Source organism: Drosophila innubila, chromosome X (genome assembly GCF_004354385.1).
Source record: "Drosophila innubila isolate TH190305 chromosome X, UK_Dinn_1.0, whole genome shotgun sequence".
NCBI lineage: Eukaryota > Metazoa > Arthropoda > Insecta > Diptera > Drosophilidae > Drosophila > Drosophila innubila.
In genome coordinates, this window is record NC_047626.1 from 23,375,462 (window position 1) to 23,400,782 (window position 25,321).

Here is a 25,321-nt window from a genome sequence, read left to right on the forward strand (position 1 = left end):
GCGCGCACTTAAGCGTGGATAGATGGAGGAAGGGGGGTTAAAAACAATGCAATCAAGCCGAGGCTAAGCCCATAGAGACAAATGATGAACGACAAAGAAGAAAGGGAGTGACAGAGAGAGAGAGAGAGAAGGAGAGCGAGAGAAATGACAACAAAATGGCAGCCAAGGGTCATACATAAGCATAAGCTCTATGTACCTCCAACCCCATCCCCTAACCACACTTACCCCTTTGCTCCCTTGACCTCTCTCAAGTTCAGTTAGTGAGGGGGCGGGGGGACTGAGAAGGCAACCCAACACTTGTAGGGCTTGCAAATTTAACAGAGAGGAGGGAAGGGGGGCCAGCTAACGGGAAAGGGAGGGGGATGGAGAAGGATAGCAGTATAAAGGGGGAATGGAAAAATGGGGGTGTAGGAATTGTAGAAGTTTCGTCAGACGGACGGCACAGGTTGCTGCTCTATTGTTTTTTCTCCCTGTCCCTCTCCCTTTCTCTCTTTCTCACTATCTTGCAATCGCAATTCCTTTCTCTCCCTCTCTCTCTCTCTCTTTCTCCCAATGACTTGTGGTTAAACTTTCCCAGCTGCAGCTAAACAAGTTTCTCTCACACACTAAGTTCATTCATTCATCCATTCCTCTTTATTACTTACAAAAAAAAACTCTCCCTACAATAGCTACTCTTTTTCTCATTCTCTCACTCTTTAGCTCTTGTTGTGCAAGCAGCGTCGCGACGTTGCAGCGCTGCGCACAAAGGGCAGCACAGCACCACGACGTCAACGTCGACGTCGGCGTCGCATCTTGTGTAACCTGATCTTCACACACACACACACATACACACATATATATATATATATATAAAACAAGCAAGCAGTGTGAATGAGAAAACGAGGGAGGGAGGGAGGGGGAGAGAGAGAGAGAACAAAGCGCTGTCCAATATATTTCAAACAAGATCTCTGTCGACACCGGCCCAACGGGCTAGAGGAGTAAGCAAGGGGGGCAAAAGGGGCAAGTTCTGCCTAATCAACTACAACAACAACCACTACAACTACAACCATAACAACAAACAACAAGTAATAACTGCGCAGCTAAAGCAACAAATTGCTTTTGTTTTCTATGTTCTCTTGTGTGTAGAGTTATTTAAAAGTTTACAAAAAATTTAATTATATGTTGTATTTCAGTTTTTGTTATTTATATCGATATCAAATTCTATTTTAAATACACTTGAAAATTTTTTAATTAAAAAAAAAATTATCATAGTATGTCTATAGTTTATTTGTTGTTTTGTTAAAAAAAAAGTTATCTCGATAAATTAAAAAATATTAAAATAAAATTGCATATTAAGTTTTAAATTAAGTACAGGGTATTTAAAACACGGGCTTAATTCGTTTTTTTTTTTCAAGGAGATATTTTACTAATAATATTTCGCAATTTTTGTTTAGTTAAAGTAATTGGTAAAGAGTATTAGAAACTTTGTCGTAGATAATTCTTCTCCAATTGTATTTTAAGCTATGTGTGTGTACATATGTACATATGTAAGTATTATTTACAAGGTCTTGCTGTGAATGAAAACAACAACAAAAACTATCACTACACGCTTCAACAAACAGAGCTAACAAAGCAAAGAGAGAGATACAAACAGACAGCGAACGAGAGAGAGAGAGAGAGAGAGAGAGAGAGAGAAACTAAGGCAGAGGCTGCGATCGAGCGAGAGAGAGAGACCCAAGGCCCAGGGCCCAGGGCCCCCAAGCAACGTGACAAGCCCCAAAAAAGCAAAAACAAAACCAAAAAACACAAACAATACTAAAAGGCGGCAAAAACTCAACACTGTCCGGAGAAACTCAACACACACGCGAACAAAGTCAACACGCTGAGCACTGGAAACTCAACACGTGAAAACAACACAGATGAAAAGCAACAACAAAAAACACAGCAACAAAAAATCTCGCGCGCTGCCAAAGTTGATGACGTTGACGTTGACGCTGAAGCTGACGTTGACGTCGCGTCGCTGCTGCTATTCGTTGCCGTTAGATGTCGGTAATAGAAGACCATGTTTGTTTAACGATATTTGTATCGATTGTAATTATCCAAATTTACTGTCGATCATCAATCGAAATGAACAATAAAATGTTTTATAAAAAAAAAAAAAAATCTCTTGCAGATCTAGGAACTAAAAGCGATAGAGACTGAAGAAGAAGCATAAAAAAAGGCAAAGAGAAGAAATTAATTAAATAAATCAATCTCACCCATTGTTTCTTCTCACCGCAAAGAAGAAGACACATTTTCAATGACAACAACATAACTTATGTCATAGACGTCAACGTCGATGCGGACAGCGACGCCAACAGCGACGTTGACGTCGACGTCAACGTCAACGTTGTGACAAAATCAAGGCGAGAACACTTTGAGCAAACGCTATGGGAACAGATAAGATGAAAGGGGTGATGAAGGGGGAAGAGGGAAGGGGTAACAAATTGGTAGTTGTCATGTTACTGATATGCGCAATAATCTGCCGAATACACACACGCACACACACACACAGACACACACACACGATCTTGAAGGTGCGAGGCGATTGGAAGGAAGAAGGAGAGGGGTGGGGGGAGGCGAAGGCATTATAATTTAAATTGGAAATAATGTAAACAGTTTTTGACAAACTAAACATAAGCAAACGCAGTTTGCTTACTTTAGTGCAGCCTGCTCGACTAACAGATACCCTAGAAGTTATAAAAACTTGTACAATAGACTAGAAATGGGACTTTTGGGACTTTTCGACGGGCTTTGGGTCTTAAAATCGTAAAATGTGAATCGCTGAAATTAGCAAAGAAAAAATCCTTTTTTTACATAAGAGCAAGTAAATTTAAAATATTGTAAGATTTTTCAAAAAAATTAAAATTTTATAAAAAAAACATTTATAATTTTTTTTATTACATATATAGTAATATAATAATTGTCAAAGGAATTTCGAATCTTTTTTCCCATTCAACATTTTTTACAAATCTTTAAATATTTTTTCTAAATTTGATCATCATTCTGTCAATATGTTAAAAAGTGAAAAATAGCTTAAGCTTTTTATATTTTGATATATAGTCTTGAAGGATCAAAAATGCTTTTTCAGGTAAATCTAAGCTGCCCTGGACAAGTTAATAAAGGGTTGTATAGCCTCACACAGACACACACACACACATATATGTATATATATATATATATATATATGTATATATATAGAAGAGGTTTTGTGGTTATACTGGCAATGGTCTCAATGAGTTTGGTGGTGTCTCTTGTGGTGGTTGCTTCCTATAAATTCTCTAGCCACAATCAAATGCCTATTTCCTATTTCCCATTTTTGGGTTTTCCTATTGGGCTTTTCTTTATTGCTACGGCTCACTGCTGCTGCTGCTGGTGGTGACTTTTCCAACAGAAATATTCATTAATGCAAGTGGCAAACGATTTTCTTCTTAGTTTTCACTTCCTAGAAGACGAGGCTTGTTCGAGGTATCTCTCTCTCTCTCTCTCTCTCTTTCTCTATATCTGCCTTTATATCCATCTCTTTCTTTGATGGTGGATGGAAGCTTTTCAGCAGAAAGGCTTTTTATGGGTGCTGCTGTTGTTTGTTGTTGTTGTTGTTGTTGCTGGTGGTGGTTTTGTGTCGTTTAGAGCCACGTTATCAGCACAAAAGCCCATGTGGGGGAGTTGTATGTGTGTGCGAGTGTGTGTGTGTGTGTGTGTGTGTGTGGAAGGGGATTGGCATCTGCGGGTTAAACAACAACATCTGACATTTGGGTGGTCGTAGAACTTTTAGCAAACAAAGGAGAAGCCCGTCTCCCTAGCGAATGCTGACAAACGCATCATCAACACCAACATCAACATCATCATCACCAACATCACCATCAACATCATCATCATCAACAGAGGCGACGCCGATAAGCGCAACAACAGCAACAAAAGCAGCAACAATTTTGATTGCAGCCAAAGAACAAAGAGCAGCGCAGTAGCCGCAGCCGCAGCCTCAGTCGCCATCGTCATCGCAGCAAGCAGCGCAGCAAATATGAAATGAAATCTCTTCACTCACATGGTGACGGCCGCTGCGCAGTCGGCGTCGCGACGCTGCAGTCAGCACTGCTTTCATTTTTGCAAGTGGAGTGTGAGTGTGTGTGTGTGTTTGTGTTAGTGCATGTGAATGACATTGTTGTTGTTGTTGTTGTAAAGTGGCAGGCGGCATAAAGCAGATGCAACAACTGAACGAAGCTGCAAAAAAAAAAAGCAGAAACCGATACAACAATGCCAAGCAAAATTCTTATCAGTCAAGTTTTTCAATTCTTTTTTCTCTTATTTTTTTATTTTCTTCTTTTTTTTTTTGAATCAAAGTGAAAGGCACAACCCTGAACTGAAAGAGGCAACAAAGCAAATGCAAAATGCCGCTGCTGCTGCGGCATGCGTCTGCCGTCGCTGTCACTGCTTAGTACAGTTGATCAAGCAGTGCAAAGAGTTGAAAACTCCAAGCAATGCATTTATTCACACTAACTATTAACACTCACTATTCACATTTTCCAGGAAAACCTTCAAATGCATTTTCACCAACAACAAAATAAATAATAAAAATAACGTAACATGTTAAAGCAGCGCAATGTGTTGTTTACTGTTAACCTGCTGCAGCGGCTGCATACAAACACACACACACGCGCTCTCACACACACACACATGGCAAAGAGAGCACTGCATGCAGTGTGAGAGCACGCTGCGAGAGGAAGAGAGAAGAAGAGAGTACATGCAATAAAAAGGGCCCGAAAAGTCAAGCCAAGCGTATTTGTTGTTTCCTTCTTTTCGTTTCTTCGCTTTCTATGTTTCGTTTGTCCGCTCTCTCTCTCTCTCTCTCTCTCTCTCTCTGTCTGTCGCTCTCTGCTGCTTTTGTTTGTTTGTTGCACCGGCAATGTCGCTGCAAAAACCAATGCAACTAGTTGTAAGTCAGCCTGAACGCTAACGTCGATGTCGACGTCGACGCTGGCAGCGCTGTAACTGCTATTACTGTTGCCGCTGCTGCTGCGGATAATTTCTCTTCTTGTTGTTGTTTTCTTTTGTTGCACATAATAAAGTGACATAAGAGAAATTCAGCAATTTGTTGTGTCAAATACCCTGTAATTGTCTCTCTCTCTCTTCGTCATTGCTTTGCCATTTTTTTAAGGTCATCTTTATAATAAACCAGAGCAAAGCAGCAAACATAGTGAAAACATTAAGCTGCGCCATACATACATACATACATACATACATACAATATAACAAAGGCAACACAAAGAAACGATAACATAAAACGATACTCAAAATCATTTAACTAAACAAAGCTCTACAAAATAAAAATAATAACAACAAATGCCATAAAGGAATGTTCACACACACACACACACACATATATATATATATATTTATATACAACTTAAATCAGGCACGTTTTAAACCAACAATTAGCATTAATCGAATGTATCGAATATGTGTGTTTGAGTCGCAACTGCTTTAAATACAATTTCCTCTCTCCACTCTTCCTTACCCCCTCCACCCATCTACACACTCTTTTAATTCCTAGCACGTGAGTTTTTAATTTTCCGTACTGATGCAACTATTACATATGAAAAATCAGTAAGCACTTCTTGTCCCTTCCCCATTCCCCTTGCCACTCCTATTAACATATGGTATCACTTACTTGTTTATAGTAGTGTATGGTAACCCTTTTTAACCAAAATCTTTCAGATTCTTCGATAATTTAGGCCACTTCTATTATTTATAGCTAATATGGTCCCTCTAAAATAATTCTAGACTTTACACACAACTTATATGGTCACTCAACTTGAACTCCGTCAAATATGGTCGCCTTTAATTATGATATCAAGCATAGAGTGCTACCGGAACCAGAACCGAAAACGATAACCGAAACTAACCGTTTCATTTTAGGTCACAGAACCGTAACTGAAATAAACTGAAACGGTTGAACCGGTACGTTTAGATACATTTTTCAAAAAATAATTTTGTGTGTATATGGGTTTGGAGTACATTAAAAAAAAAAACAAATATTTTGACTGTACAATTGCTAAGTCAAAGGTCTGACCATCTTCAAACACTCATAACTTTGTCAAAAAAAATTCAATATTTTAAATCTCAGCATTCAACTTTTAATCAAATTCTAATAAGCATCAATATTGATTTGTAGTACCGGTTCCTACCGGTATAAATATCGGAGATCAGTTCCCTAACTTCTATGAAATTCACCTCAAAATATCACTCAAATAGACATTGCAAAAATGGGCCTTTATACTGAATTTGCTCAAATGGTAAATATGGTCACCTTTATGAATGGACATTAAAGTGTTGACAGTTGCCAATTAATGTGGTCACTCTTAGTGAGCACTGTAACTAAACCAATCTTAATGTTAACTCTGCCCAACGAATATGGTCACACTGATTAAGGAGCTTTAACGTTCAACTGCTTGCTTGCTTAAATTTCCAACTAGCATGGTCACTTTAATAAATAATAAATACAAATTATAATATAAAAATATGTATAATAATAGTTAATAATAACTAGCATGATCACTTTAATAAATAATGATTACAAATTATATTTCAAAATAATAATTTATAATAAAGGTTCAAATAATATAATTTCCTAACGCAGCATGGTCACTCTAATGAATAAACTTGAAAGGTGCACTGCTTGCTTCTTCGATTTTAGGTTAATAACCACGCACAATACGAACAAATGCCGCGTTGCCAACACGTTGTCCAGCAAGAGAGAAGAGAGATAGAGGGATAGTAAATAAGAGTATGTTGCTTGCTTGATATTATCCTTGATTCTCTTCTTCTTCATCTTCCTTAGTGCTTTCTATCTCTATATACATTTTGTACTCACTTTTCACGATGCAACAAACAAATGCGATCCTTGGCCACTTTCAGTTTCTTGGCTATAATCTTCTTGAGGCTTTCAACCGTTATATGCGGCTCAACACTGACGCCAAAATTGCCGCCGGTTGTTGTGCTGATATTGAGGTTAATCATCGTGTTGTTGTTGCCAACTCCAATTGTTGTTGTTGTTGTGGCAACTGTTGTGGAACTGCTCCTGTTGTTGTTGTTGCCGAGCAGCGCACTTGTTGTGGCCATGGAAAAACGTTGCAAGCTATTGTGACGCGCATTGTTGCCACTGATTATGTTGTTGTTGCTGTGGTTGCTGTTGTTCCTGTTGTTGCTGTTGCTGCTGTTGGCATTCACATTGTTGTTGTTGCTGTTGTTGCCATTAGTAGTGTTGTTGCTGCTGCTGTTGTTGTTGCTGCTGCCACACCCAGCGGTATTTGTTGCTGTTGTTGCCTCATCCGTTGTTGCGGCTTTTGCATTAGCCGCGTTCGTTGTTGTTGTTGACTTATCCATCATTTCTCTCTCCTGCTTTCACACAAACAATAACCAATTTTCTTATTTTTGTAATATACAAAAATTTGTAGAATATCCAAAATCCGAATTCGACACCAAAAAAAAACCACAACAAAAAATATATATGTATATGTACTTTGCACAAGAAAAAAATATGCGTTGAAAATCGCGTAACGGCGACGCAAACAGCGACGGCGACTAAGACGGCGTTGCTTCAATCGATTTTGTATACACACCACACCTTAGGCACACACATACAAAACGCACATGTATATGTATATGTATACGCACGCACCGCAAAGCAGCAATGTTAACGACGTCGACGTCGACTGTGCTGCTTCTTTTGCCTAGCTGCTTTTGAAATTTTTGTCTCTTGCGGCGCAAAGTCAGTCAGTCAGACAGTTGTGGGAGGGGTAGGGAGCCGAATACTAGACCAAACGAACGAACGAACGTAACGCAACGCAACGCAACGGAGCCGACCGACCGACGCGTGTTAGGCTTTTATTTTATCTTTTTTTTTTTTTACTTAACTTCGTCTTCGTTCGATTGCGAAACAGTTTACAGTTTCACACGCACTGCTTGCTTATGCTTATGCTCTCACTCGCTCTACTGCTCTGATCAAAGCTGCTGCTTGCTGCTTCTACCTCTTTCATACGTGTGTCTCTTTTTGGTTATGTTTTTTCGACTGTTGCTCCGTTTGTTTTATGCTTCCAGGTACGCATGTATGTATGTACATATGTCTGTATAGATCTTTGTTTGTTCTCGCTTCTCCTTGTTTTGTTTTGTTGTTGTTGAGCGTCGCGCACATGCGGCGAAAATGTCCAAAAGAATTTGATAATTTTTTCTCTTTTTTTATTAACAGTTATAAGACCGTTACGCTATTTAACTGTTGTTGCTGTATTTGAATTTTTGTACTTGTTACCACACACACACACACACACTCCCACCGTTGGTAGTTGTTGTTGTAGTGGTCGTCGAAGAGTCAAATTGTAAGCGGCGGCGGGCCAACAAAATAATAAATCCAAGCAACACACAAACAAACACACACACCACACCAGAGCAGGCGACAGACAACGCACAGTTACAAACAAATCTCTATTTCGCGCACCCGAGCGTCACACGTCCGCCTCGACCGGCTTTGGTTTTGCTTCTGACTTTATCGATGACATACATCATTGATTTGAAAACGCGCGTTGCTATCGAAATCGCTATGTACAAAAACATACACCTGTTAACTAACATTAACAGTGTGTGAATTAACAGTGGAATAGAAAATACAACCCTGACACTGAAGCGCCATCTACTTCAAACCGCAGTGTTGCATGCGAGCCGAGCTGTCAGTTTTGACAGACGGAAGTGACCTGCTTGTGTCAAAGCATTGCATAGTTCTTTTCGTTTAAAGGTCTCCTAGGCGAAAGTTGTGTTTTTCTGTGCATTTTCACGTTTCGTGTCAAGAACTTAAGACTTAAAGTAAGAACTAGCACAAATTGTGCTGCAATTAACTGTGATATTATTTGGCAACGTATTGAATAAAAAGTCACAGCGATGTCAATAATAATCAAAGATTAAAATTTGTGACAATGTCGCTGTACAATTGAATTAATGTTTATTTTTATTTTTTGTTGTGTGTTTTTAGCATGCGTTACGTGGCTGCATACCTACTGGCTGTCCTCGGCGGACAAGAGAGCCCCGCCAATGCCGATCTGGAGAAAATCCTCAGCTCCGTCGGTATTGAGGCTGACGCTGAGCGTCTCAGCCGCGTGATCAAGGAGCTCAAGGGCAAGAGCATCGATGATCTGATCAAGGAGGGTCGCGAGAAGCTCTCATCCATGCCGGTAGGTGGCGGTGCTGCCGCTGCTGCTGCCCCCGCTGCCGCTGCTGCTGCCCCTGGCGGTGACAAGAAGGAAGCCAAGAAAGAGGAGAAGAAGGAGGAATCCGAATCTGAGGATGATGATATGGGTTTCGCTCTCTTCGAATAAGCTTTCACTTCATCACTTGCGAATGCTTAACATCAAACGTATATACGTTTAAACATGTGCAGCAACAACAACACCAACTACAACAACATCTAGCAAGGTACGTTAAAGATAGACAGAGAGAGAGTTTCTACTCCTGCATGTACCATAATATAAGGTAGCGACATCTTTGAAAGCCCTCTCAGCAGGTGAGATGACCAGCAGGCTATGAAATCTGTTGTCTTGCTCACATGCACACAATTATTCTTATCCTATTTTTGCTTTCGCTGTCATACTGCTACTGTTGTCGCTACCTTTATTTTTGTACCATGAGTAGTAACGAGCACAGTGGTACCAAATGGCATATGTTTTGTGATGAACCAAACTTTCACCATCTTTCGACTGAGCATAAACGTTGATGTTTTACAAGTTTTACACTGATTCATTTGCCAATACGACCACCACAAACTGTTATACTTTTATATACTTTATGCTATTTTACACTATTCTAATGCTGCGTCTCTTTTCCACTTGCAGGACAGCCGGGCAGTTCCAACATCTTCTGCATTGCACAGTGGCACACATTGCTTTGAGTTGCCTTTCAAAATTTGTTTTTACCAACCAACGACAAATATATATATACAAAACACAAAACAACAACCACAAAAAAAAGAGTTGAAACATTTATTTCTATGAAATAAAAATCTGCAGTGTTTACACTTATATACGTCAAAGAATATCAAGTGTAGTGTTTTTTTTTTATTTTTTTTCTCAAATGAAAATATGTATTTATTTTTTTTTTAGTTTTTCAAATAAAACTATCTGTGATTTCGTTCGTAAACTTGAGACAAAATTATTAGACGAGCGCACGTGCTCGAGGAGCTACAGCAATGACGCTATGAAGAACAACCTTTTTTTTTTTCTCGTTTTTCAATAAATGCAGTGCTCAGGGGGGAAAAGTTTACATGGAGCTGTTATTAATGTTTGCGGAATTTGTATATTATATATAAATTTATATATATATATTTTCTATTTTCATTCATGCATATGTACATATTTAAAAGTTAGTTACTTTGTCATAAACATGCGCCTGTTTTCAAGTGTGTTTGTGTGTTATACCCACTGTGCATGTGTTGAGCGCAACTTTCGCACGTGTTTCCTAATTAGCAATGTGCGAGCGAGACAGCTATATGTTCGTATGGGATGCCATATACACAGGAGAGAATAGAGCGAGAGCGCCACATGATGGCGAATTTGTGGGAAAGGGGAGCTCCTCTTTGCTCTAAGTCTTGTACCAATGGAATCAATTCAAGCTGTAAATTACGAATTGAGCAGAATCTAGAATCTCTTAATAAAGTTATGTATGTACATAATTACGTACATATGTACTTTTTGCTTAAATAAGGATTAATAGTTTCTAGAAATCTACAAAGATAAGGCATCTTAGCCATTTGTTTAAGATTATTAGTTTGTTTACATGAAGACAGAGACAGAAATAGTATATAATGTATACACATTATGTATACAGTCTAATATGTGCGTACATATTGTATACAGTGGCTGCCAGCTTATTTAACCTACTAAACTTAAGTATTACAAATTTAAGTAAGTTTACCGTTTACAGAATTTAAACGCTGATTTTTTAAATAATGATTAAAGTTTAGCCAGTTAATTGCATATTATTTTTAAAAAGAAAAGAGTCGTTTAAGTTTTTGACTGATTCTACTGTAGATCCCAAAAGATCAGATGCTATATAGAAGGTCTATTAACTTGCAATTCATTGTACAATATTATTATTTTTATTATCATTAACAAAACTAAAATTACTATCAACAAGTAACAAGAAACTATTAAGTTTATTTAGTTTACGACTAGGAATTGCGATAGTTATGTGGCTTATTATCCTTATCATCCTCCAGAATGTAATCATCCTGCGTGTTACGTTCCCGCTGCTCCCAATCATCGTAATCCGGCAACGTAGCGGATAACGTAAAGTCGTCGTCATCACGTCGATGCTTTTTACGTTCCGGCGTTTGCTTACGTTCGCGTCTTTTGGCCAGAAAAGCCTCGAATTTGTGTTGCGAAGTCTCCGTTGCAGCTTGTGACATTTGTTGTTGCAGGCGCAACAATTCCGGAGAGGTGGTGGCCGAGGAAGAGAAAGAGGGGGAGGCAGCTGTGTCTGGATTTTGTTGTTGTTGTTGTTGTTGCTGATGCTGTTCCCAAGCCTGCTTGGTTTTGCGCATTTTGGTCCAGATCTTGTCCATGATCCGACGATGATCGAGTCCCAAAACATCGTGCCGCATTTCCGGCCAAGCAGCAGTTGTCGTTGGCATTGCCACATTGCCGTAGAACTCCTGCCGCGCCGTTTGTGCCACATCAAAGCTGTGATCCTGCTCCCTCTCCTGCTGCTGCTCCTTCTCCTCCTCCTCCTCCTCCTCTACAGGCTTTAGATTCAATGTGCGCAGAATGTTTTCCACGTTGTTGATGTTGCTGCCGGTTTTGTCCCGGACAAACTTGATGCGCGGCACTTCGCCCATGAGACGCAACTGCGATAATTCGTGCCGCAAGCGTCCGCTGCTGCGTTGCAGCTCCGTCTCCAGTGTTGCATCATTGCCCATCCAATAAACATTGACGCAGCTGAAATCCGAGCTGATCTTCACGCGTGACACCTGCCAATTAGTCGAGTTCATTTTATTTTTCATTTATACTTTTAAATTTTAAATTTGTTTTATTTTTCTTTTTCTTTTTGTTTCAGTTTTAATTTAAATTTTAAGATATTTTGCTTAATTAATTTTTGTCAGCTGTTCTGAGTTGACACCAAATAAATAAATAAATACAAAAAATTACTTTAGATCAACTGCTCTTAGTTTAATTAAGTAATTAAAAATCCATGCTTTAAATTAAATTTTTAAAAATTAAAATTGTTGATTCATAAAAAATGTACATCGATTTAAAGACTTTTCAAACAAATTTTTTAAATATTGAAAAATGTCAAATGCGTTTCTTTATTTTTGAATTTATTTTTCGGTTATAAGAAATAAAAACTGAAGATCGAGTTTAAAATTGGATTTTAAGCATCATCAGCGAAAACATACTTAAAACTGTCGATTTATATGCAACATTATACAAAATTATCGATTTATAGATTTTGAATGCAAATATTTAAATATGGAAAAATTTCGAATGTGTTTCCAAATTCTTGAAATTATTTTTGGTTATTAAATTGATGTTAATTCAAACTGAAAATTGAGTTTTAAATTTAATTTCCGGCATCATCAGCGAAAACATAGAACTGTCGATATAAAGGCAAAGTTAGACATAATTATCTAGATTATTAAAACATATTTTTGAATCATATTTTAAAAATATAGAAAAATCATAGGTGATTCTCGAGTTTATTTTTGATAATTGGATTGAGATAAATTCAAAATGAAGATCGCAATCATAGAACTGTTAATTTATCGGCAGAATCATTGATTTATCGAATTTTAATACAAATTTTAAAATATAGAAATTCTTGGATTTATTTATGTATATTAATTATTGTATGTATAATTTTTAAAATACAACTGACAAATCTAGACAGATTTAAAAAAAAAATATCAATCAATTTCACCAATTTATTTCACACGATTGATCGAGAAACGAATCTAAAAAAGTAGCTCAAAATTGCTTACAATTTAAATAACTGAATAAAATGATGAACTTGAAAAGATTAGCTTAAACCAAATCGAAATCATATTTGAATCTGTTTCAGGAATCCCACTCATGTTTTTGCGTCACTTTTTAAAGTATTTGTCCCATTTTTGTCTTTTTTTCGGAGTCCGTCTATCCTGTTTTTCTTATAGAATCATGGCATGACTTACCTGCAGGCCGCGTCCCAATATTGTGTCCGCTGCTTCGCCTGTGGCAAGCAGATCCGTAATGTGGGTCATAAACAGTTTATTCAACACGGACATGCGACGCGTGTTTTGCTTGGAACCGTTGCCGCTGCTCTTCCCGAACTGCGACGCCTGGAAAACGACACTCGGTGGCTGATAGCTGCCGTTGGAACTGGCACTGCTGCCCCCGCTGCCAGTTGTTGCCTCATGGCTGGGATACCAGCGTTTCTTGGTGCCTGCCACACGACTGCCAAAGAGTTTGCCTAGAATTTTGCTCTGGCGTGTGGCATTTGAGCTGGCGGCACTGTTGTTGCTCTTTGCCCGCTGCAGCTGCAATTTGATGGTGGCATGTTGCAGTGGCAGTAGTCGGTTACGCAACATTTGTTGTTTGCCTCTAAATTTCCTTTCCTTTTGTTTTGGTTTTTCTTTTATAGTATTGTTTATTTTGCCATGTGTATCGATTGCAGCGTTAAATTTAACAGCGCTCCCATGTAAATTCAACAACGCTGTTAATGCGCTACCATCGCTAACAGCATTCGATAATCCAAAGAACAATTTATCGATTTTGCTAAAAACAAAATAAATGCAAAACAAAGCAATTAACTTTTTTTATAATTTGTGTTTAATTTACATAAAAACTAGCATGACATTATAGAAACGTTAGTAATACAGCATTTAATGCCATACACCAGGCAAACTTTTATGCTGCTGTTAACTGCAATGTTAAATGTTATCGCGGTATAACGGCTAGAAATTTAAAGTTTCAAAATAGTACTGCAAATAAATTTGTCAATTTTTATTTAAAATACCATCTGCATCTGCTTTGTTTTCGTATTTTATATTTTATACATAAATTTAACTGTTTTTATTTGCATCATAACATACATTGCGTTTTCTGGCTTATTCGTGTTTTTAATTATCATCTTTTTGCTCTGGCTTAATTTATATATTTTTTTTATGTATACATTCTATATATGTATTTTAAATATAGTATGTATATGTATGGTTTTTTTTATTTTATTTTTTTGCAATTTTTCGATTTTTGTGTTTGATACATAATACTTGCATTTGATTTTAATAATGTGTGGGAACTATAGTTCCGCAATTTTTATTTTTAGTAGATTTCAACGTGTTTGTTTTTTATTATTACAAGAGGCAGCCTAAAAAAAAATATGTTCCGTTTGTTTTTGTTTTTCTTTGTCGTTTTTTTTTTAATAAAAATAGATACATTTCTTTAATAGCAAGCTGCAGCACAACTTTTTGAATTGTATTTTGTTAGTGTTTGCATATCTTACAATTGGTTTTTAAAAAATATATATATATGTATATTTATTTATATTTGCTTGCTATGGGTTTTCTTTTTCTGACTATTGTAACAACATTCGGTTTATAATAAATTACAATTCATTAGTTTTATTTGCATTTCTGTGTAAAATAAGCGTTATTCGCTTTTGTTTATTGTTTTCATTTATTTAATTTTTTTTGTTTTTGTTTTTTTTTTTTTGCTTGTTTGCAGTGCATTTTCTATGCTTCTTGGTGTTTTGTGTTATTCATATGGCTTACTGTTATTTATGCTCAATGTATACGAGGTATTTGTTTTGTTTTTCTTTAAAAAAAAAAAATTTTTATATATATATATTAATATGTCTTCTATATATATTTATGTTGCATATGATGCCTTTCAATCAACATTTCCAAACACGTACAAACATAGGGTATTTCTTACGACTTTCCGAGAGATCATAACGAAAATTGGCAACAAGTACAAATTCGAGTTTCAATTCAATATCGATTAATATCGAGAACATTTATGAATTCTAAAAAATTTTGTTTAATTTTCTTTCTTATAAAATGAGGTTTATTTTTCGACATGTTTGAGAATTTTATGTTTTAAACACAAAAAAAAAGATTGTAATCATAATACATATTAAGAATATGGCAAACATTTAATTGAGTTTGAGTGTTTAACTCGTATAAATTGTAAAAAGAAATTACATGATGTGTTGTTTGTTTTTGTACAAAAAAAAAAACTGTTTTGAATGTCTTAAAACAAAGAGTCTTAAATTTGAATATTAAACGAACTTAATTACAAATAAAAGTCTTTTACTAGTCTTTACACAGCATAAATGCACTTTTCTGAAGCTTCAAAGATTCATATGTATATCTTAAGAAAATAATGCATAATTAATTAAAATTACTTAAAATCAATATCATATTTATGACTTAACAACAATGATATAAAATGCATGTGTTGTTGTTGTTGTGTGAGTGTCTCTCTTAAGCGCTAATGATTGTTGTTCTGGTTGTTGTTGATAATCTTTAATTTTTTTTTTTTTGGTTGTGTTCCCATTTTTTTTTTAACTATTGGGTAATGATTTTGAAATTTAATACTATAAATAAGTCTTGTTTTTGAATAAAACTATTTGTTTATACAATTATTACATAATTTAAGCACAAGCAATTAAAATTACATTAAAAAATTGCTTGTAAATAATACAAAAATATTACTTGGCCTCTAAATAAATAAAAATGTGTATAAATTTTGTTTGAAATAGCTAAACATTGAGAATTTAAATGGGAACACGATTGTTGCTAATAATTACAATTACAATTATGACTTTTCTTTCTTAAATTTTTTTTTTACGTTTTGCAGACTTTCTTTGTTTAACAGTAAATGATAAAAGAGTGAAAAAATAATGTATATGTTGTTTATTACAGGCGCTTTTTTATTATTGTTATTGTACTGTCTGTTAACTGCACAAAATGTTGTTTGTTTGTTTTAAATGTTTTTATTAATTGTTAAATAGTTAAATGAGCGTTTCTCTTTCTTCGTCTTCTTCTTCATCTGGTTGTTGTGAGGGGGAATGAGTGAGAAATAGGGGGTAACAGGTGGAAAAAGGTCATGTATTATAATACAATGTAAAACTAATGCTAAATCTTATAAGCAATTACGTACAATTATGGGGAAGGAGGAGCGTTGTTGGGTTGGGCGGGTTAAAGAGTTGCCACATACATATACAGATATATAAATATAATTATTTATATATATATATATATATATATTTTTTTTTTATTACTTATATTAGATAGCTGACTATATGCAAAACATTGAATGAAACAAAAAATTATAGAATATATTTATATAAATCTGATATTTATATATACATATCCGCATCTATTAATATATTTAAGAGTTTCATAGTTATCATTTTTAGGCTCCCACATGTAACGTCTTAAAACGACGCATGAAATTTGCTTTTAAAGCAAAGCAAAATGCGAGATTAAAGTTGAAATGTAAAGCGGCTATTGAAATGGCCAATAGAAAATTGAAAACTATAAGTAATATTCGTTTTTTTTTTGTCTGTTGGCGACAAAAGTAAACAGCATTTAAAAGTTGTTTTAAATGCAATGCCAAACTCAGGATTGAAATTGAACTACAAAATTTGAATGCAAAAATGGATAATGAAATGGAAAGTTTAATGTTTGAAGCTTAAAAATTGCTTTGGTAATGAAATATTGACTAAAATATTGTCATTTAAATAGGAAATTTTAAACGGAATAAGTTTAATTCAAATTGTTAAATTTAAGTAATTTTTTCGACATGAATAATTCGCATAATAAGATTGTAACGTATGTTGAAGTTGCTTCTGAAGAAAATTGAAAGATTAAAATTGAAATTCAAAATTTGAATGCGAAAAGGGATATTGAAAGGGAAGTTTAATGTTTGAAGCTCAAAATGATGCTTTGGCAGCAATGAATAATTGACTGAAATATAGAAATTGAATTAGGGAATTCTAAAGGGAAAAAAGTTGAATTGAAACAGGGAAATTGAAGTCATTATAGCTTGCAATAACTGTATTGAAAGATTGAAATAGCAACAAAAAATTAAAGTAGGAATAAAGGAAATGGAAATACCCATTGAATGAGGTAATTGAATGGGGAAAATGTGGGAAATAGAAATGGGGAAAATGTGTTGGGAGTGTAGCTCACACACTCCCTCTCTCTATCTCTTCCTCTGTCACTCTATCTTTCCTTATATATATATATATCTATATATAAACTTATATATCTATCTCTATAACTGTCGCTCTCGCTGTCTCGTTTCACATATGGATTAGGTGGAAGCGTATGCAATATCGCGGTTAGATTATGTGCGCCTGTTGTTGCTGTTCGCTCAGCTTGAAGGCGGCCGCATCGCTGAGCAGATGGAAGGGTACGCCGGCAGCAGTTGCAACTTCTAAGCCGGGTGATGATGATGCCACAGCAGCCGCCATGGCAGCAGCGGCAGCAGCAGCTGTTGCAGATGTCGGACTAGTTGCACCAACACCTGCACCTCCAATGCCACCAATTGATCCTCCCACTCCCACTCCCATTGCTCCAGCATTTGTAAGACGCTTCAGTTGTATGACATCGAGTGGCAGATGATGTGGCAAATGATGTGCACCAACTTGCGATAAGCTGCCCAACGTTGTGGCCGCTGCCATTGTGGCAGCTGCTGCTGCCGCCGCTGCCGCTGCCGCCGAGGTGGCATTTCCCGTTGAATTCGTTGTGGTAATGGTGCTGCCCGCATGTGAGGCGCCACGTCCACGCTTACGCTTGGGCAAAATGCCCTTGCGTGCCATATAGAAGCGTATGGTGGAGACGGGTATGTTGAACATATTGCTGACCGTTTGAAATGTTTCACCTTTGGATACGCACTTGGCCGCCTGCGCTAACGATGCCTCCGATCGGCGTACCCGTTTATACGATGTATAACCATCGATAGAGCTGTGCAACAGCGATGAGCCCGATGTGTTGGCGCTTGTATCCAAATCCGTGTCCATGCTCAAGGATAAACCAGTTGCCACAGACATGTTGCTTGCATTTCCAGTTGCCACAAAACCGCTGCTATCATTATCCTCATCATGGGCGGCCACATAATTGTGATCATCCTCGATGGTGGAGTCCAAATGATGTTGCAACTGTTGCAGCTGTTGTTGTTGTTGTTGCTGCTGCTGCTGCTGGTGTTGCTGCTGTTGTTGTTGTTGTTCTTGTTGTTGCAACAGTTGCACGCTGAGTTTGTTGTCCTCATAATGCTCGCTATAGGCATTCCAATTGTTGCTCGCATCATCGGCGGAATCATCCTCAGTTGGCGCATTCGAATTGTTGGAAGCTGCTGCCGAGGAGCCAGCATTTGTTTGTTGTTGTTGTTGTTGCTGCTGCTGCTGTTGTTGCTGCTGCAGCTGTTGTTGTTGCAACAATTGCAACTGCAGCGCATCTTTGCCATTTGTTTGCTGTCGTTGCTGGCGTTGTTCCTTCTGCTGCTGTTGTTGTTGCTGCAACAGCAATTGTTGCTGCAGCTGCTGCTGTTGTTGTTGCTTGGCGGACAATGCCGTTGTGCTTGTTGTGGATGTTGTTGAATTGGTGGCCGTATCATCCGTCTCTGTGCTGTCCAATTGTTGTTGTTGCTGCTGCTGTTGTTGCTGCTGCTGCTGCTGTTGTGCCTCTTGTTTCAGTGACGAAGTTGTCTCCTGTGTTGCCAACTCCTGTCGCATTTGTTGCAACTGTTTGTAGTTGATAGCCGCCTCCGATCCATACAAACCACGTATACGCAATTGTTCCGCACAACGCAAGAGTTGTCCTAATCCCGCCTGCGTTACGTTCACCTCGCCCTTGTACATGAAATCAACTAACGCTTGAATTTCCCAGAGTTTGATTTCGCTGGGCAATATGATCACTGGATGCTTGCATGGATTCTCGGCCAGAATGGCCTCAAAGTATGTGGAGCATGCGGCCAAAACGAGTCGATGGCAATGCACCTGATGACCTTCACAGGCCAAGGTCACGTCCACGAATCTCTGACCCGCCAACAGCTGTGGAAAGGCAGCACCAATGCTGCCCAAATGACTGTTCCATCGCACACAGAACTCTTGTGTGGCAGCACTCATCGTGTGGCTTGTGTTGCAGCTGTGAATCCTCTCTCTCTCTCTCTGCCCACGCCACGCCACGTGCAACACTCAATCAATCAGATTGCAGTCTCTCCAGTCTCCAATGTCCTCCAATTACCAGGTTTCCAGTTACCAGTCTTCCCAGTCTCTTAACTCCAAATGGAAGCCGTTGGAAGCTCTCGGATTGGAAGCTCAAAAAGTCAGGCTCGTTTATCTGCAAGGAAAATGTGAAAGTCAAAATATTAATATTAATTCATATTATAATTTTATTAATTTTATTTATTTATTTTAGTAACCATGCTAAAAATTTAGTGAATTCATCATTTATAAGTATGAAAACCTTTGTTCACACAAGTTTTACACACTTCTAAATAAATTATTGACTTAAATCATTATAAGTAAGTAATTCCATTTTTTTTTATATAATTACAATTTATTCTTTTAAAAAGACGCAGAATATATTTTTACATAATAATATTTAAATAAATTTCAAAAAGACAACAAATAATTTATCTATATATATAATATTCTTTGTCCTGACTCATTCACTGATTAACTGACCATTGCACAGCTATACCATAAGAGCTAGGAAGCTGAAATTTTCACACAACATAGTTAAGAGAATTTTATCGTGCATAAAGACGGCGTTTTGCGAAATTCGAAATGCAAGGGGGTCAAAGTTCACACTTCGAGTTAATTACTTAGTTTGAAAAGCTTTGTTAGTTTTAAAGCTATCTTAATCAACCAAAACTCTATACATTTTTAAGAGATTTTCGGTGGGTTTCGCTTTCTGTAGCACCCCTGATTGTATCATATAGGTGCCATAGAAGCAATCGAATGCAAGTAAATCTTTAGTATGAAAGTTTTTTGATTTTCAAGATATCCCAGCCAACTGCCTGTTACATCCTGAACAAAAAGAAAAAACTATAAAATATTTAATTATTATTTTTGTTAATTTATTATTTGCATTTCCTTCATGTAAACACCCTCATAACAAATTTTAAAAAATAACCAAAAAAAATTAAATGTGTAATAAAAAATTTAAATATGAAAATTACAAATGTAATAATTCATTTACTCGTTCATTAACGTTATTTCTATTTATTTAATTTTTTTGTAATCATTAAACTGTATTTTTTAAAAGTAGGCAATATTAAAACTAATTAAATTAGGAAATTAATGTTGAATAACGATTTTGCACTAAACGAATTTGTAACAAATAATTATATTAAATGTTAAATGCAATAAAATGTTAAATTTAAGCACTAGCTTGATCATTTATTCGTTTTGAAACACCCAATTTATCAGTCATTATCAGTCAAACACTAATTTGATCGTTTATTCATTATTCAAAGATACATTCGATCGTTTGTCTAGTTAACTATTAATTTTACCTATAATGTTTTAATTCACAATACTCATTTATAGTGCATATCGATTCATTCACATTATTCGTCCATTCAATCGCATTTATTCATGCACTCATTATTAATATCATTCAAAAAGTATTTTACAGCCAATCATTTGTTCATTCACAGTATTCGTTTCAATATATAAGCTATTCGTTCACATTATTCGTTCCGATCTACGAGTTATTCGTTCACAGCAACTGTGACAATCGGAAAATACAAGATTCACTTTATTCAAACAATTTGAATAAGAAATTCAATAAAAATTAGCAAAATGCAACAAAACACAAAATAACAACAAATTTCCGTTGTTGTTGTTGTTTTAGTTGTCGGCAGATTTCTTTTGCACTTGAAAACACGAACAACAACAAAGCGAGCGCCAAATAAAAATGGATAGGAAAAAATTAAACCGAAAATATTCTTTCAGCTTGAAGTTAACAACAATTTTAACAAATGGAAATTGATTTTTTTTCTAAGGAAATAATAAAAATAAAATAGCACAAGAATAAACAATTTAACTTAGCGGTGGCTGAACACAAAATTTTAAACAATTTGTATTTGGTTTACTTGATTTTGTAATGATTTTTGTTAAATGCGCCTCTTTGCTCCTTATTATTTTATTTTGCAATGTGACAACGCGCGTTGCGCAAAATTTTATTTTGTACAGACTCCTGTCTGTGCTTAAAAATGTAGTTTGTGCTTCTTCCTTTTTGGTATCTCTGTTCTTGCGTGTGTGTGTGTGTATGTGTGTGCGTGCCTCTCTGTGTACGTTACTGCATGAGTATGTGTGCTTGTTCTTGTCTTGGTCTTTTCCTTTTCGTATTTTTTTCTTCTTTTTGCATTAAACAAACGCCAAAAGACAAAGAATTATACTGAAAAAGTAAAGTAATAAAAATCAAGCATAACAACAACCGACGGCAACGACGAAGACTACGACAGCAGCAACAACAACAACGACGACGACGATGAAGAAGACGACGACGACGAAGCGAGCCAGGAAAGCACACAGGCTGCCGCTTGTTGTTGTTACTGCTGCTGCGGTTAGCGCCAATGTGTTGGTGCGGGAGAGTGGAACAGAAATATGCTGCTGCTGTAGTTGTTGCTGCAGAAGAGCAGAGCAATTTTGAGCACTTTACTTTAGCATTTTGAAAAGGAAGCAGCGAGCAAAGCAGGAACAACAAAAAACAAGGGAGCATGGCACACACACACACACAAACTCACAAGCATTAAGAGCAAAATACCGTGTGTGAGAGTGAGAGAGCGCGTTTGCGCAGTAAGGCAAGGAAATGGAGCAAAGGAAGTTAAATAAAATTGCATAGTGGGACAAACTATCTATGAACTAAAATTATATTTGGCCACCGGGCACAAAAACTTAAAATTGATAATAAAAAAATAAATAAATAAAAACATTTTTTAAAATTTCCTTTCTAAAACATATTCAAATTAATTTTTCAAACAATTTACACACTACGATTCTGTTTTTCTATATTTTTGCCCGATTTCTTAAATATTACGTATCATATTTAGGCTATTTAAAAGTAAAAGAGAAAAGGATTTTAAATTAAATAGTCTAAAAAATTCACTTACATCATTTAAAATCATTTTAAAAAAGGTTTAATATATTTATTATTAATCATAATAGTCAATTGGTTTCATATCTTTTCAAAATTTAGTATAATAATTTAAAATATTTTAATAACCGGTTCAAACGGGTTAAAAAATAAATGAGATGCAAGCATTAATGCATAAGTGTGTTCACTGTAATTGCACCTGTTTGTTTTGCATTCCACTTGTGTATGAGAGCGTCGCGAAAAGGGATATAAAATAGTATGTTAAACAATAAAAGAGAAACGAAAATCGAAATAAGCAAGCAGCAAGAGTGCACTGCATGTGGTAACAAAAATCCCAATTGGAAACTTGCACAAACTATAGAAGCACATCAATGTAACGGTTATTTTAAATGCCTTCAACTACAGAAACATAATATTATGCGAATTTTTTTTTTTTTATTAATGTAAGATGCTTTTTATATCTTTAAAAACGCCAGTATAGTCAACATTCGATTCTGCAAATTCGCAATTGGCGCAAAGCAAAAAACCAAAAACAAACTCCTTGTTCTTAGTAGAGAGCGAGAGAGCGTTGAGGACAAAACACGAACAGCCCCTGTGCGCTCACTCGTTCGCTCTCGCTCTTTCACACAAGGAGGCCCAAGCAAAATTGGCAGCAGCAATAAAAACAATAAAAATTTTCCAGCAAAAGGAAACAACAATAAAACAGAATTACACACATACATATATATGTGTATGAATGCATGTACATATGTATGTGTGTATGCTTTGAAGACGACGCCGTTGCGGCAGCACAAAGGAGACTGTAACACAAAAATAGCATTAAAAGCATGAGTAAAACAACAACAATGCGAAAACTATGACAGCAAAAAATAACCGCAGAAAGGCTGAGCACAAAACGAACGAAGTTGTAATATTTGCAGCACAATTTTAATAATTGGGGGTTGAAAACTTGTTTTAATTTTTGCGTATGTGTGCATGTAATAAAAATTTACAAACAAACATATGTATGTATGTATGTATGTATATATTTTTATTGCAAGGCATTAGAATAATATTTCACAGTTGCATATTTAAATAATCTGACGTTGGCAATTTATTGCAAGCTTTGTATATGTACATACACCTACACATACACACAAGCAAATCGGCATCCTTATTTTTTTTTTTTGCTTTTGACCGATCTTCAGCTGTAAAAACAAGCATCAATGAAGCGACAGCAAACGAAAGCAAAAGCAATGCGCAGGCCATCAAAACTACACACATACATCTATATATATGAATGCTATTGGTATGAGGGAACATGTGTTGTCGGCAAAAAAAAACAAAGCAAAACAAAACAAAAAAAGCTGTCGTTGCAGGAGACCAAAGAAAAGTAAAATCAAAATGAAATTGCCCGTGACAACAAACTGGCCGCTATACAGAGTTAAAGTTATCGATAGATTTGGACACTTATTGGCATAGCAAGCAGTTTCTAATAGCTGTTTAAAAAAAAGGACGTTAATTTCAAATTTGCGCAAAAATTTAATTTTAAGTAATTTTTAAATATCTACATTATTATTTGCGTATTTCTACATTTGCAGGTTTCAACTGGCTACATATACATTTGTATAGATTAGAAAGTCTTATATTTACTTTTGTATTTGCAAAAAAGTTTTATAGCAGAAAATACGAACAAAATCAGTATATAACATTAAGGCTAAATAGATCGATCGATAAATGCACTTCTTTAGTTGAAGGAATATCACTAATAATTTCCGTTTGTTTTTGTTTTTGTCGTTTCAAAAGCAAACGAGAAAAATAAATTCATGCAATGCAAAAACGCTGCAGGAGAGCTAAGCAAAGTCAAAATTTGAAGAAAGAGAGCAAAATATCGGTTTTGGTCTCTCGCACTCACACTCTCCCGTTCGCACTCTCTCAGAGTGCCGGGCTGTACAGTGCGTTTGTTAAAGGAACAACCATGTCGAAATAACAAACAAAAAGCAGCGGCAACAGCAACAACAACAATAAAGCTGAAGCACAAAAAGGAAGCACAGACACAGGCAACAGCATGTGAGCGTGTATGCGTTTGTGTGTGTATGTGCGAGCTGTGTGGGCAAAATAAATCGCAAGAATCGCTGCAAATAAAACGAAGAAACTAAATAAATAAAGCCGGGAGAGCTTCAACGTCGCGTCAGGCAAAAAATTATGCATTATTTAGCTTGTTGAAATGGAGTTGGAAATTTCGCTTGGAGACAAAGGCATCAATTAAACAACAATATAAACACACAACACACACATGCAATATATTTGGTTCTGTTTGATGCGATTTATTTATTTGTGGCACCGACATCGTCGACTGTTTATATTTAGTTGCAAGGATATATACATATGTATGTACATACACAGTTACACATGCCTATGTTATTACTTTGTTATTACCTTTTATTTCTGGCCGTTGTTGTTTGATGTGTTTATTAGGCGCGTGTTTTGTCCCCTTCTCCTTTACTCCTGGCGTCCTTTTTTTGTTTAACAAAAATCTTACACTACAACCTTACGGTGCGCATACATATACAATTACAAAAACACACACACGCACACACACCGACACATACACATTATACAAAGTCGAACACACAAGACTTAACGAACACAATGTATATTGATTTTTCGCAATGTTAATGTTTAATAAAGCCAGCACACACACACAACCATACACACACAGCGAGTTGCAAACAACTTTTGAATATGTTTCGCACGACGCGCAACGCGCGTGTTTTTTTTTTGAAACATCAACGAATGCGATTAGAAAGCGCAAGCAATGCTCTGTGTCTCACTAACATCTCAATAACAATAACAATAAACAGTTTACACGGTTACCGCGTGCACGGCTCAAAATCGTTGTTTTAAATGTGTGTTTTGAAATGGATATTTTAAGTATAATTTACTTTGCGCACTGCCAACTTCATGCACTGGTGTGGAGGGCTGCCACCCGGTCCACAGGTTGCCACCCTGCAAAAATCTCCGATCTGGCAGCATGTACCATTTTAATCAAATTACAAAATTGGTTGCACCCAAGAAAATAAACCATTTTTTTTTAATTTTTCTTAATATTGAAGATAAAATTTGTAAAATTTTTCCAGAATTTTTGTTGGAGTTTTGTTGATTTTATATATATTTTTCATTAATTAGTTTTGTAAC

General features: G+C 36.2%; 4 protein-coding genes and 1 non-coding gene across 5 annotated transcripts in view; 2 read left to right on the forward strand and 3 right to left on the reverse strand.

Annotated features, from left to right (window-relative positions):
- Nucleotides 1-8,547, reverse strand: part of LOC117794509 (midnolin homolog) — a 41,189-nt gene extending 32,642 nt beyond the window's left edge. The window contains exons 1-2 of the mRNA XM_034635149.1: nucleotides 8,481-8,547; nucleotides 6,890-7,434 (exon numbers count right to left, since the gene is read on the reverse strand). Of these exons, the coding sequence (XP_034491040.1) occupies nucleotides 6,890-7,404 (515 nt within the window). The 5' untranslated portion in view covers nucleotides 7,405-7,434; nucleotides 8,481-8,547. The remainder of the gene's footprint in view (nucleotides 1-6,889; nucleotides 7,435-8,480) is intronic.
- Nucleotides 8,548-8,730: 183 nt separating this feature from the next.
- On the forward strand, nucleotides 8,731-10,093 carry LOC117779471 (60S acidic ribosomal protein P2). Its single transcript, XM_034615681.1, has 3 exons — nucleotides 8,731-8,871; nucleotides 9,038-9,477; nucleotides 9,894-10,093. The coding sequence occupies exon 2, from the start codon at nucleotides 9,039-9,041 to the stop codon at nucleotides 9,378-9,380; it is 342 nt and encodes a 113-aa protein (XP_034471572.1). The 5' UTR covers nucleotides 8,731-8,871; nucleotide 9,038; the 3' UTR covers nucleotides 9,381-9,477; nucleotides 9,894-10,093.
- On the forward strand, nucleotides 9,724-9,803 carry LOC117794385. Its single transcript, XR_004618423.1, has one exon. It is a non-coding gene; the product is annotated as a small nucleolar RNA Me28S-Am982 (small nucleolar RNA).
- Nucleotides 10,094-11,132: 1,039 nt separating the features above from the next.
- LOC117779441 (putative ribosome-binding factor A, mitochondrial) lies at nucleotides 11,133-13,710 on the reverse strand. The gene is made up of 2 exons (XM_034615646.1): nucleotides 13,223-13,710; nucleotides 11,133-12,025 (listed from the first exon to the last, which is right to left on the reverse strand). Exons 1-2 carry the CDS (start codon nucleotides 13,616-13,618, stop codon nucleotides 11,228-11,230), a joined length of 1,194 nt encoding a protein of 397 aa, XP_034471537.1. The 5' UTR covers nucleotides 13,619-13,710; the 3' UTR covers nucleotides 11,133-11,227.
- A 3,628-nt stretch (nucleotides 13,711-17,338) lies between these two features.
- Nucleotides 17,339-25,125, reverse strand: LOC117794526 (AF4/FMR2 family member lilli). The gene is made up of 2 exons (XM_034635168.1): nucleotides 24,563-25,125; nucleotides 17,339-19,378 (listed from the first exon to the last, which is right to left on the reverse strand). The coding sequence occupies exon 2, from the start codon at nucleotides 19,162-19,164 to the stop codon at nucleotides 17,380-17,382; it is 1,785 nt and encodes a 594-aa protein (XP_034491059.1). The 5' UTR covers nucleotides 19,165-19,378; nucleotides 24,563-25,125; the 3' UTR covers nucleotides 17,339-17,379.
- Between the last annotated feature and the right edge of the window lie 196 nt (nucleotides 25,126-25,321).